Here is a 12,648-nt window from a genome sequence, read left to right on the forward strand (position 1 = left end):
AGGTCCTCAGGATATGGCCCAAGCTCCGTCAGGAACCTCTCTGGGTCCATCAGGCGCCTGGGGCGGAACCATCTAAGCGGTTCCTCCTCCCTGCGGCAGGGGGGAGCGGTCCGGAAGTCCATCCTAAGGAGTGAATGATCTGACCATGACAGGGGCTCTACAACTACCTCCCCCATTTCCAGATCATTCTGCCACTGGCAGAATATAATAAACAGAAGATGCTTATGGGCAACTTATTCCTTAATTCTAAATGCATATCTTTTACACCAGGGTTTGGATGGTGGGTCCTCAGGTTTTAATTAAAAAATAAATAAAACACACCAGACAGATCTGAAGCCTACCCATCCTTGTTCTGCACTACCAACAAAGCCACAGAATATTCACTTAGACCAGGAGTCTTCAAACTTGGCCCTTTTATGACTTGTGGACTTCAAGTCCCAGAATTCCTCAGCCAGCCTGGCTGGCTGAGGAATTCTAGGAGTTGAAGTTCACAAGTCATAAAAGGGCCAAGTTTAAAGACTCCTGACCTAGAACATTAGCTATTAAGAGCCAAGAATCTATTCTGCATCTGGGTCACTAGATGGCAGAAGTTCTCTGCCTATAGTTCATAATTAAGCTAGGCAGCACTTCCCTTAAGCCTTTTAAAAACATCAAATCACCTTCAAGCTGTGCTGGACACCTACTGACTTACACGGACATTTCCATTCAGTTTTCTTGGCAAGATATGGAAACACTTTCCATTACCTTGTCTCAAAGTCTACTCAGGAAATATTAAAGATGTAAAAACAATGTCAGCTTCTCCCACTATTGTTTAAAAGTTAGCAAGGAACTCACACATAGGTCATCATACTTGACAACACTAAAATATTTGTATGTGTATTTTGCTCAATAAAGATGTATAAAGCAAGGAATTCTGTAGCCAATGGCAACTTCCCAGTATGTTTGTCAACTGTGACAATTTACATTCAAATTGCACGCAATTCGATGTCAAGAAATACTGTGCCTAGAACTGAAATAGTTTTAAGAAGCTAATTGAATTGTCTTCAAAACAAAAACATCTCACAGACGTGATTAGTAACAAAACACTTTGGAGGTTAAGGAAGGTTTGATTTTTTTTAAATAAAAGAACTATTTCCTGATTCTGATCTTTAATTAATTTTAAAACATCAAGCCCTCCCCAAGATTTCTCTAAGAGCAAGAAGCATTCTTGCTGAAGTATAAAAAATACAAAGAAAATAAGACTAGCTGGAAAGCTAATATGATATGAATTATAAGAAAATCTGAAAAACAATATTTTTTTTTGGGGGGGGGAATTTAAGACAGTTCTTAATTCTGGGCATCTTGCATCCCAAGATTTTAAGGAGAAGAGAAAGAGAAACTAACTTACATAATGGCCAGGTAGCCTTTAAAGAATTGCCATAAGCGAACAGTCTGCTGTCCATGAACTGAATTTTCTAGCACCAGTTTTTGGAGATCTTTCCAAGCCTCTAATATTTCAAGAATCGGTTTGGAGTCATCAGTTTGAACCAGGTGAGTAACTGCTCTTTCCAGGTCCTCTATATTTCCTTCCAGCTGAGACATATCACTCTGTGGGACACAAGACAACAGGTTTCACAGTGGTGAAGACACTTTCCTGGTTCCTTCCAGATAGCAAATCCTTGTTGCTATCCTGGAAAGGATAGGTTTTTGCTATTGATTTTTGAAAAAAAAAAAAAGCTAAAAAAAACCACAGTTGGTCAGAACCAATAAACATCATACCTCTTTAAAAAAGTACTGCTCAAAATTATAGTCAAACTTAATCTTGTGAGATAATCTTCCACAATTTACAATGGTAACAAGGCACACATTACTCCTAGAATCACGAAGCTGAAAACACCAGCCTGAAGATGACGAATGGGACTTCATCGAAATGTCGCCAAGACACTTCCAATTTTACGCGGGAGAAAACCCGACAGTAAAATAAATACATACGAACACCAGGATAATATCAAACTATAAAAATTTAATAACTGCGGATACATGAGGAAAACGATCGAAAAGGAAAAGGGGGAGGAAAGGGTTGCAAGCCCGAGACTCAATGGGGTGGAGGTAGACAATTGGACACGCACGAAAAAAGTGACCGGCAAAAAGAAAGGGGAGGGGGGAACAGCAGCTCGTGACATTGGCGGTGGGATAACAGATAGCGGGGTAGATACGAGGAGAGGAATTGGAAGAAAAGTGGATAATGGTATAACAGCCTTGAAAAACATCAAAGGAGCAGCCAATGCGTGCGTCCCAGCAGTTAAACAATCAAGGATGTTGGAAGGACCGATGACCAGGTCCAGGAGCCGCGTGCAAAACCAGTCGATAATATAAAAGAGGACTCCCAGTGACTTGCTTTTATGCTCTGATGATGTCGGTAGTGCTGACCGACGAAAGCTCAGCATTTTATTAATTTTTTATAGTTTGATATTATCCTGGTGTTCGTATTTATTTATTTTACTGCATGGCTTTACCCAGGATTCGAATTTTTAACGTAATTAGAGAATATATATATATATATATTATGTATAATGTCTTCTTAAAGATCTATAGTTCCCACATATGGTATTAGATAATGAAACTTATTTGGGGGAGGGGAGTGGCTACTGAGCCAAGAAAGTTTGTGCACATTGTGCTAATTGTTGCTGCATTTACATCTGTGCAAACATGAGAAGCACTTCACACCACTTAACCCTTGGAATATGTTCTATTTCCAAATCTTCACCTACAAAGTCCAGGAACGCATTTAAGCATCCAGTAAGTGTCATATGGGACATTCTGACTACAGCAAAATATATTTGTTCTTATATACCAGAGCCAATCTAATTCTAAATCCCAGGACATTTCTCACTCCCATCCATTTGAGATTAGCCTAAGGCCAAAGTCATAAAAAAAGAAAAAGAAAAGAAAAACAGAATGAGCTAAACAAGAAAAGTTAGCTGTCAGTGCAGACAAGATTAGCAGGAGATGGAACGGTTCCTGACTGAACAGTTATTAAACAATTTCCTTACCTCATTCCTGGATTTTTACAAGATGATCCAGATGATATTACTCTCCATTTGTAACTCTTTCATTTCCTACCAGTTCCTCCATTTATATTTACAAATGGAAGCACAAAGGAGGAAAACAGAATAGTTGTACAGTGAATTTTAATTAAAATTAATTCTAATTTTAAAAACCAGTGCCACCCGAAAACTTTCCAAAGTGGGGGAAACCAGCACAGTTTCAACATTCTTCAAGATACAAAAGTCAGAACCAAAGCTCTGGATCTCACCTCTATCTCTTCTTGCCTTTCCTGTATGCCCTGCACATCAAGCAGATCCATCTCGCTTTTGACTGTAGTAAAACTCCTCTCTGCTTGGATGAGGTCCTCAGCCAGTATTTCTGCTCTCTCACGGATTGTTTCAATCTGTGAGGTAACCCAGCTCAGCTGAGAAGAGAAAGAACAAACTTGAAGCTTAGCAATGGCACTCAAGTGCTCGACATTTCTTGATAGGATGTTATATAGCAGTATTTCTCAACCTTGACAATTTTAAGGCATGTGGACTTCAACTCCCAGAATTCCACAGCCAGCACTGTTATATAGAGTTGTGGTGGTGCAGTGGTTAGAATGCAATATTGCAGGATAACTCTGCCGAGTGCCAGGTGTTCGATCCTGACTGGGTCAAGGTTGACTCAGCCTTCCATCTTTTGGAGATTGGTAAAATGAGGACCCTAATTGTTGGGGGCAATATGCTGACTCTGTAATCCGCTTAGAGAAGGCTGAAAAGCACTATGAAACGATATATAAGTCTAAGTGCTATTGCTATCTGTCTAACAACTGAAGTTGCACTTGTCTAGATGAATTCTTGGTTTCTGAGTTTGGATCATCCTTCCATCATTTAAGGACATTTTCTGACCAAGCTGTTTTACATTGTGTTTTTTTTTTCTAAAATGGCTGCATCTTGGTCTTAATTTGCACCCTACTGCACATTTGTTAATATGAAAACTAGGATATTCATACCAGCTGTTTTTCTTTAAACAAAATATTGTCTTACGCGTTTTTTGACATGTGCCATCTTCCCTTAGGATTCTTAGATTTGCAGACCCATCTCTGGAATTTGTTAAAGCATTTCATAATATCCACTGTAGTGCTAGATTGGACCACTTACATGTTTGATCCAATGTATTTGAAGATTTAGTTCCAAGAAATTCCCATAATTTCTTTATGGATGGGATGTGAGTGTGCAGAAAGCCATGTAGGAATACAGTGAAAAGGTATGAGGTATAAACAGTCTCAATAATATAAGAACATCAGGGAGGAAATGTGAGGAGGCCTGAGCAGCTCATTTACTTTGGGGAACTCATCACAGGTGAAGCTCATGATTTACATGCAAAAGGATCTCGGGTTCAATCCCCAGGATCTCTAAATCTCTGAGAAATTCTCCTTTCCAAAGCACGGTTGACAGTCAGAGTAGACAATATAGAATTAAATGGACCATAACAGTCTGACTTGATATAAATCAGCTTCCTCTAAAGACTTTTCAAGATTTTAGTCTGCATGAAGAGTTGCACTGGATTAAAGCAAGCCAAAAAACATAACAACCTGCAAAAGGTTCTGTATTGCTGGTTCAGACATATCTTTAATAGGAAAAAAATATTGATCTGTAGGCCTCCAATTCTTATTTCAATGCCAGAAACATTATCACAACAAGCAATGAGTTGGGGCAGGGTAAAAAATGTAGGTCTTCTCTTTCTAACCATTAGAGAAGTATGCTAATATGTGGCACCTCTTAGCCTCCTCTTACCCCAATTTCCTCCTTATCTTTCATGACGGGAGTAAAGCACTCCAGGCTCTCGGTTTCAGTCGCCGCCTTCAAGGCCTGCTCTCGTTCCTTCACTACATTGTTCAGCATTTCCACTGCTTCTTGTAATTCCTTTAGTGGTCTACTCATATCCTTACTGCTCCCCTGTTGAGCGCTTTGGGCAAAGACAAGGTGCAAAGGTTCTGGGGAACTGAACTGGTTTGGTACACCCTGAAGCAAAATAAGTAAACAGGCAATATTGGTATTAAAATACATAGATCACTCTATTAATTTTCACAGCAATTTTGGAAATAAAAACACCATTATTTCCATTCTACAAAGCAGGAATTTAAAACAGAAAGGTAGTAAGACAATACAATCCTACTCAGTGAGATTAATCATTTGTTATTTAAACTGATAGTCAAGATTTTGGGTGTTTTTCTGTTCTTGTTGCCTTAGAGTTGTATGTATCTCCTTAATTGAGACCCAGTTTTGTGTAGTGATGTCAAGGCATCAAGACTAGAAATTGGAAGATCCAGCACAAAGCCAGCTCGGTGACCTTGGGCCAGTCACTCTTTCTTAGCTCTAGGAAAGAGGCAATGGCAAGCCACTTCTGAAAAACCTTGCCAAGAAAACTTCAGGGACTTGTTCAGGCAGTCTCCAAGAATCATACACGATTGGGGGGGAGAGAGAAAATCTGTTTAATTAGAATTGATAAGCAGAAGACCAATCTATATTTCTTGGTCTAAATAACATATATGCTGCCTAGATATCTTCAAAACGAAGAAGATCCTGAAGCCCTAACCTGTGCTACAATGATGCCACAATGCTACAGCACCAGCTGTTCACTGAAATATCCATTGAAAAAGTTGCAAAGGTGATGTCCTCTCTTAAACAAATGAGTAAGAACATTACTAGTAAGTTTAGAAGAATACAAGATTCAATGAATATATTCTAAACACCTTTTGACACAACTACAGGTAAAATTCATATAAGAGGAAACATGATTTCCCAATTAGTCAAACAATTTCTAAAGCTGCTATAAAATACTTTAAAAGCATATTAAAAAAAGCTAATAAAATACCACAAACCAGGTTAAGTATCTGGAAGCATAGTGACACAGAAAAAAGAAACAGTTTTAGCATTGCTAAAGATGGGGAAAAGGATGTCCTGCTGCCTTTATTAAAACTTCAGATGTGAAACATCTGATTTACCAATGGACTTTTAGAGACAGAGTGTACTCATCAGATTCTGATGAAATACTTGAGCACAAAGAGCTTATACAGGTAGCCCTCAACTTACAACCACAATCGAGCCCAAAATTTCTGTCACTGTGAGACAGTTGTGAAGTGAATTTGCCCCATTTTATGACTTTCCTTGCCAGAGTTGTTAAGTGAATCACTGCAGTTGTTAATAACACGGTTGTTAAGTGAATCTAGCTTCCCCATTGACTTTGCTTGTCAGAAAGTTGTAAAGGGAGATCACATGACAGCAGGACATTGCAACCGTCCTATGAACCAGTTGCCAAGCATCCAAATTTTGATCATGTGACCACGGGGATGCTGCAATGGTTGTAAGTATGAAAAATGATCATAAATCAATATTGGATTGGTCACTAGGACTAGCGATTTACTCTTCTGAGCTTTTGGACTCATGCTGGAGCCCATCTTCAGGGAACTTCTCTCTGCTAGAAAAAGTCATAAATTTCATTTTTTTCAGTGCTGTTGTAATTTTGAACAATCACTAAATGAACTGTTATAAGTCAAGGACTATCTGATAAGGTCAGGGATAAATTTTCTATTTCATGGACTACAGTGAGAGCATGTTACCACTCTTATTGGGACTTGATAAGATGTACCATATTTCTCTGAAAATAAGACCCAGTCTTATAATTTTGTTGCCTCCAAAAGGGGCATTAGGTCTTATTTTCAGGGGATGCTTTTTTTTTTTACTGTCTTGCCTCACGGCAGCGGCACCAACAACTCCCTCCAGCAGGAACCCGCGTAGCCATTGCCAGCCCACTTCTTCTCCAGCTGCTCATTACGTTGCCCCCCAGCCTCCGTTTCGCAAGCAGAAGCCTTCAGGACAGGCATCTGTAGCCTAGAATGGAGCTTCGGGTTGACGCATGCATTGCCCACCCCCTGGCCTCTGTTTCGCCGGCAGAGGCCTTCAGGAAAAGAGGCTTTCAACCTGGAGCTCCATTCTGGGCTTTCCTGAAGGCTTCTGCTGGTGAAACGGAGGCCAGGGGCGACGCGCACTAGCGGCAGCAAATGGCCACAGAAGTGGGCTGGCGGTAGCCACGCAGGCTCCTGCTGGACACGGCTGTTGGTGCCACTGCCGCAAGGTGAGGCAGATGTGAGGACATGGGAGGCCTGGCTGCGACGGTTCTGAGGTAAGTAGGTGCAGGGTGCATGGGGAAGCGCCATCCTCCCCCGCCCTAGCTTGATTTTTACATGTGTGCCTCACCCTACCTCGTGCAACCAGACAGTGGGATGGAGTGGGCGGGGTCTTAACTAGGGTTTATTTTGGGGGTATTTTGTATTAGACGCACATGTAAAAATCAAGCTAGGGCTTATTTTTGGGATAGGTCTTATTTTCAGGGAAACATGGTATTTAGTTTGATCTACTTTATTGGGTTCAAATCTAGGAACTGAACTTATACAACATTGCATTTTACATGACTGTGCTGTGATTAGCATCATACAGGATATCTAGAAATAGATCTGGCTACATATGCCTGGTAAATCTCAATTTGGATGAAAATGGTAACAGGTAATCAATCCATATTTATTTAACCAGTGAATCAATTTATATAGCAACCCATCTTGACAACTGAAATAATAACTGAAAACGTCACACCAAATATACAGTATGTGTGTAAAAAAATAGAGAAGTTTTAATGTGAAATTTCCTGTAAAATCTTATATACAGAGAAAAGATAATATAATATCCATATTTCTCTACTCCAGTCTTTCTCAGCCTTGTCAGCTTTAAGATGGGTGGATTTCAACTCCCAAAATACTCCAGCCAGCCTTACTGCTCTACTCAGAAAGTTTAAGGCAAGAAAATAAAATCTTTCCTGATTATTCAAATGAAATTGCCAGCAAACTGGTCAGAGAAATAAAAAATTCAGTATTATACCAATGTACATATCTAATGATATGTATGATTTACATTTGTCATCCAAATATCATGAAAATAGTCCAAAGTCTCAGAATAATTTTTACCCACCCTAAATTCTGCTCTATTTAAAACTCAGGAAAAAAATGCTCTAGATTTAAGTTTATATCATACAATTTACTTTATAGTCATAAATGATAAATTTTGCTTCCTGGGTTTTTGCCTTTGTAGGTTAATTCAGAAACTGGTATATTTAACATGTTCCCATTCCAATGTATTATATGATGTGAAGGATTAGTATTCAATAGCATTCCAACTGCTTTATTCTGTATGAGCACGTTATATTAACATTAGAGGGAAATCCAAATTGAAAATAACAAGATAATCCTTTCATAAGAACTTGGACAGGGTTTGGAGATTATATCTTAAACCAAGCAATTGGAGTAATAACTAATAGTTGCTCAATGAGCTTTCCCTTCCCATGAAAAGCAGAATCATTGTATATTCAGTTAAAACTTCTTTTGAAGTCCACAGGGGCTGGCAACTTTAAGTGCTTCAGAATCTCCTTAGTATACCAGAGGATTTTTCATGCTATTTACAAAAATTACAAGCCTGTGATTGGTTCTTATGATGCGGTCTTTCATAGTGATTCTCTTTAGGACAAAATTTGCTTCACATATTAATTTTGTTTTGGAAGACTTACTATTTTTCTTGATGCTCATTTTCTTTTGAATTGCATGCCAACATTTGGGAATTGAAGAAAATGGAGTACTGAATGCTTTTATGATCACACAAAAGAGTATCTGACAAGCATACAATGGTACCAATTCTCTATCAGTTATAAAATGATATGAAGAACTCATCTCATCTCTCTTTTTATATTCAGGCAAACATTTTATCCATAAGGAATCCTAACTGGAAGAACTAATTAGAGATGTGAGCTGCATATACAGTATTAGTTGACATTTCTTTCCTATTGTAAATACCGGTAAACTGATTTAAATGTCAATTACATATAAAAAATTAACAGTAACAAGACATTCATGCACATAATAGTTTTGCAATACATGAAAGATAGAAGCCTTTGAGTTTTCTAATTTTTTATATAAAAATAAAATAATAAAAAACTAGTTCCCAGTCTTCATCTATATTAAGCATTATCTTAAAATAAGGACAATAGCGAATTTATAGAAGCAGTAACAAACAATATTTTAAACCATCCTGCAAAAAAAACCCCTGTCTTAACATTAAAAAGTAAAGATTGTTACATGCTTAAATAAACAATAACAAAATATATAGCAAACATATAATAGATGTTAAAAGTAATTAGTAAACATTTAAAATGAAAGTTTCTTCAGTCAACGGCAAATGAGACACTCTGACAGATTTAAATTTGGAGACTACTCAAAGACACGGCACTACTATAGAACAGGCTTCCCTTGGATTTATTTACCAGATATGCTTACAAAGCATTAACAACAAGCTGCTAACATCAATTTATCAATCAACCTAAAAGGGAGATTGATATCTATCATATTTCTAAAGGCCAGTTCTTTCTCATGAACTTCTTTAAGAGATATTTCAGTAAACAGCAGGGCAGATTATTGTGACAATTCATCTAGTGTCAGTTGTTACAGTTAGTGGATTAGAGCTAATGCTTTCACAATTGGAGATTATCAGAACTAGAATGAGGTTAAAATTCAGCTATAAAAAGTATTTATCAATTTTAATTTAAATTCACATTTCTCTTGATATTCAATGAATCCTGGAAAAAGAATGACTACTCTTGGTCACCAAATAATCTGTTTAGAGAGAATGTACAATCACAGAACTAAGTTCTATCCAAGCAAGGACTGAAATCCTGACCCTAATAGCAAAAACCTTACTTTGGTCAATTAACTCTGAACTGAAATATCAGATGATATCCTGCTATTCAAACTAAACAATAAAGAGAAGTCTCTCATAATGTATATTTCCCTCTGACTGAAAGGGATTGAGATCATACTTCTGTCACAGAGAAAAGGGAGACTGATCTATTCTCCATAGCACCTCAGAGCAAGATAAGAAGTAACAGATGGAAACTGATCAAAGAGAGGTTCAACCTAATATCCTATCAGTGAGAACAATTTATCAGTGGAATGGCTTGCCTTCAAAAGCTGTGGGTGCTCCATCACAGGAGGTATTTAAGAAGAGATTTGACAGCCATTTGTCTACAATGCTATAGGGTCTCCTGCTTCAGCAGGGGGTTGGACTAGAAGACCTCCAAGGTCTCTTCCAACTTTTTGTTATTCCATAATTCTGTAATTCATTTATCCTCCTTTTGTTTGCTTCTCACCTTTATTTGGTTTCTTTGATCCATCTGGACATTCTGTAAGAACTCCATTAAAATCAGGGAATCATGTAAATTGGATGCTTGGTGCTGGAGGGCTTCCTGCACACAGGCCAGCCTGGTGAGAAAATGTAAACCATTTAGAAATATAAGGCACAGAGAAATTTATTCTGATTTATCAATCAGAAACAACAGGTTAGCTCAGAAGATAAATTGCTAGCAACAAGAAAGACCTTATTAAACCATCCTAGTCCTTTAAAAGTCAACTTTTCTTGCTTAGCTGTCTTTTAAATAAGGGCTCCCTGAAGAAATGTGGTCTCTTTGTATTACCTTCTGAAAAGTCCAGCTGTTATATTACTTCCGTACAGAAAACACTACAGTATTTTGATCCTTAGGAACTCACTTTTCTTTTACTCGTCTCATTTTTCTCTGAATCATTGCAGCTGCTGTGTGTTCAGAGGAGGACACCATCTGCATCTCTTCCTGCAGAGTGTGAATCTTAGTAGCCCATGCTCCAGCTTTGTTCTTCAAGGTGCCAACTTTTTGCAGATCCCTCTGGAGGTCATCTAGGTTCTTTGTTGCTCTTGGCTCAGAGAGCAAGCCTGCCACAGTTTCCAGCCAACACTCAGCAGCTTCTAGCTCCCCAACCAGCTGCAAAGCCTGCAAAGAGAAAGGAATAACGTATATGAGATACATCTAGTTTATGATATATAGCACCCGAGTAGTCTCCTTTGGAGGAGAAAAGAGTTCACACAAATCCCAGGGTCAGCTTTCTATAACAAGTAGGAAAAATTGTGTAGGAACACTCCACCAACAAAGAAGCAAATCCAGATGCTTGTAAAAAAAACTTTTCAGAGCAAGGTTGGTTTGCAAGCAAATGAACCGCTTCGACAGAGAACAAAAATGGAAGTTATCTTGGGATTAGAACTTGCAATGAGTGAGATACAAGTTTTAGAAGGGACTTTTTTTCTCTCAATTCCTGTTTCCCATTCCACCAGAGCCTATCTGGTAGTGTTTGTCCCAACTTAACATGGCACATTCCCCTGCTTCCATCTCCACATCCAAGATAGCAGGGGAAACATACACAATCCTTGTTGAACTATTGCAAAGGAGAAAGGAAGAATAAAATATTGCTTCCAGGGATGGCTACTACTCACTGTGTCAATTTCTTGCAATGCCTTGCCATTTTCCTGATGCCTTTTTTTTAATTCAGCCCATAATTCTCCTAGCTCCTCAAGGGCATCTTCCATTTCTGGACTCCACCTGTGATCAGTATGTAGCAACTGCTGTATTTCCTAAGTGGTGCAAAATATATATATTCTTAATATAGACTAAAATAAAAATCTGCCATATGCTGTATGTCATATCACCTACTCACTGATTTTATTCTCTAGAATATCACCAATGCTCTTGAAGGTCTCAAGTAAAGAGCTTTCATTTCATAATCCTTTAACTAGGACAGTGGTGGCGAACCTATGGCACGGGTGCCAGAGGCGGCAGTCAGAGCCCTCTCTGTGGGCACGTGCGCCATCGCCCCAGTCCTAGGCCTTCGGCTGGGTTTAATAAAACCTTTTTGCTTTAGGCCTCCACTGCCGTGTGCAAAAAAAAAAAAAAAGGTTCAATCAATCAGTCAATTTCAACTTCTCGCGGGGGAAAAAAAAAGATCTTGCAAAGTTGGAATTGATTGATTGAACTTTTTAGTCCCATCCAGTCTGCTGTTATCACCAAAGCCACGCCCACCCAATGAGCCACACCTCCAATTGGCCACACCCAGCCAATGGGCCACACCCACCCGGCACCCAACAATGCATAAGTGGGTTTTGGGTTGCAGTTTGTGCACTCGGTCTCTAAAAGGTTCGCCATCACTGAACTAGGAGATGCAATGGTTTTAACCTAAGATCTTCAGAATGCAATACCTCTGCCTCTTTGACTTCCTCTTCAGACAGAGCCCAAGAATAGAATACATTATTATTATTCACAAGGATCTGCTTTTCTCTAGTATTAATTGGCTGAGCACAAACTCCTTTCTATGTTGTTTTCCCTCCATGTGATAATGTGAGAAAGTAAGCTACAAATGGGTGAAAGCCCAGTGTCTCAGCTCCGTTTGTATTTTATTTTATTTTATTATTTTATTTTATTTATTAGATTTATTAAGACCACCCAACTCCAAGATGCTAACAATCTTTGAGCTTCTTACGCTATGCAGTGGGAGCTAATCAGTGTTTAAAACTACAGAGTTCTATGCAAACTGTTTTGAATAAACTTTTCTGGAAAATGATATATAATGATCAGAAATGATCACATCTACTTTGACATTGACAAAGATTTTACTCATAGAGCAGGCAAGTGGTAAATAGGCAGCAGAGTTCAGAAAAAGTTAAGACTGGTTGGACC

The 12,648-nt window shown here is 38.6% G+C and overlaps 1 protein-coding gene across 1 annotated transcript in view; it reads right to left on the reverse strand.

Annotated features, from left to right (window-relative positions):
- LOC107294457 overlaps positions 1–12,648 on the reverse strand; it is a 64,049-nt gene that overhangs the window by 23,767 nt on the left and 27,634 nt on the right. The window contains exons 14-19 of the mRNA XM_015823689.1: positions 11,412–11,549; positions 10,658–10,914; positions 10,261–10,372; positions 4,809–5,036; positions 3,296–3,451; positions 1,388–1,587 (exon numbers count right to left, since the gene is read on the reverse strand). Of these exons, the coding sequence (XP_015679175.1) occupies positions 1,388–1,587; positions 3,296–3,451; positions 4,809–5,036; positions 10,261–10,372; positions 10,658–10,914; positions 11,412–11,549 (1,091 nt within the window). The remainder of the gene's footprint in view (positions 1–1,387; positions 1,588–3,295; positions 3,452–4,808; positions 5,037–10,260; positions 10,373–10,657; positions 10,915–11,411; positions 11,550–12,648) is intronic.

Source organism: Protobothrops mucrosquamatus, unplaced genomic scaffold, assembly GCF_001527695.2.
Source record: "Protobothrops mucrosquamatus isolate PMUCROS unplaced genomic scaffold, P.Mucros_1.0 scaffold1951, whole genome shotgun sequence".
NCBI classification, from domain to species: domain Eukaryota; kingdom Metazoa; phylum Chordata; class Lepidosauria; order Squamata; family Viperidae; genus Protobothrops; species Protobothrops mucrosquamatus.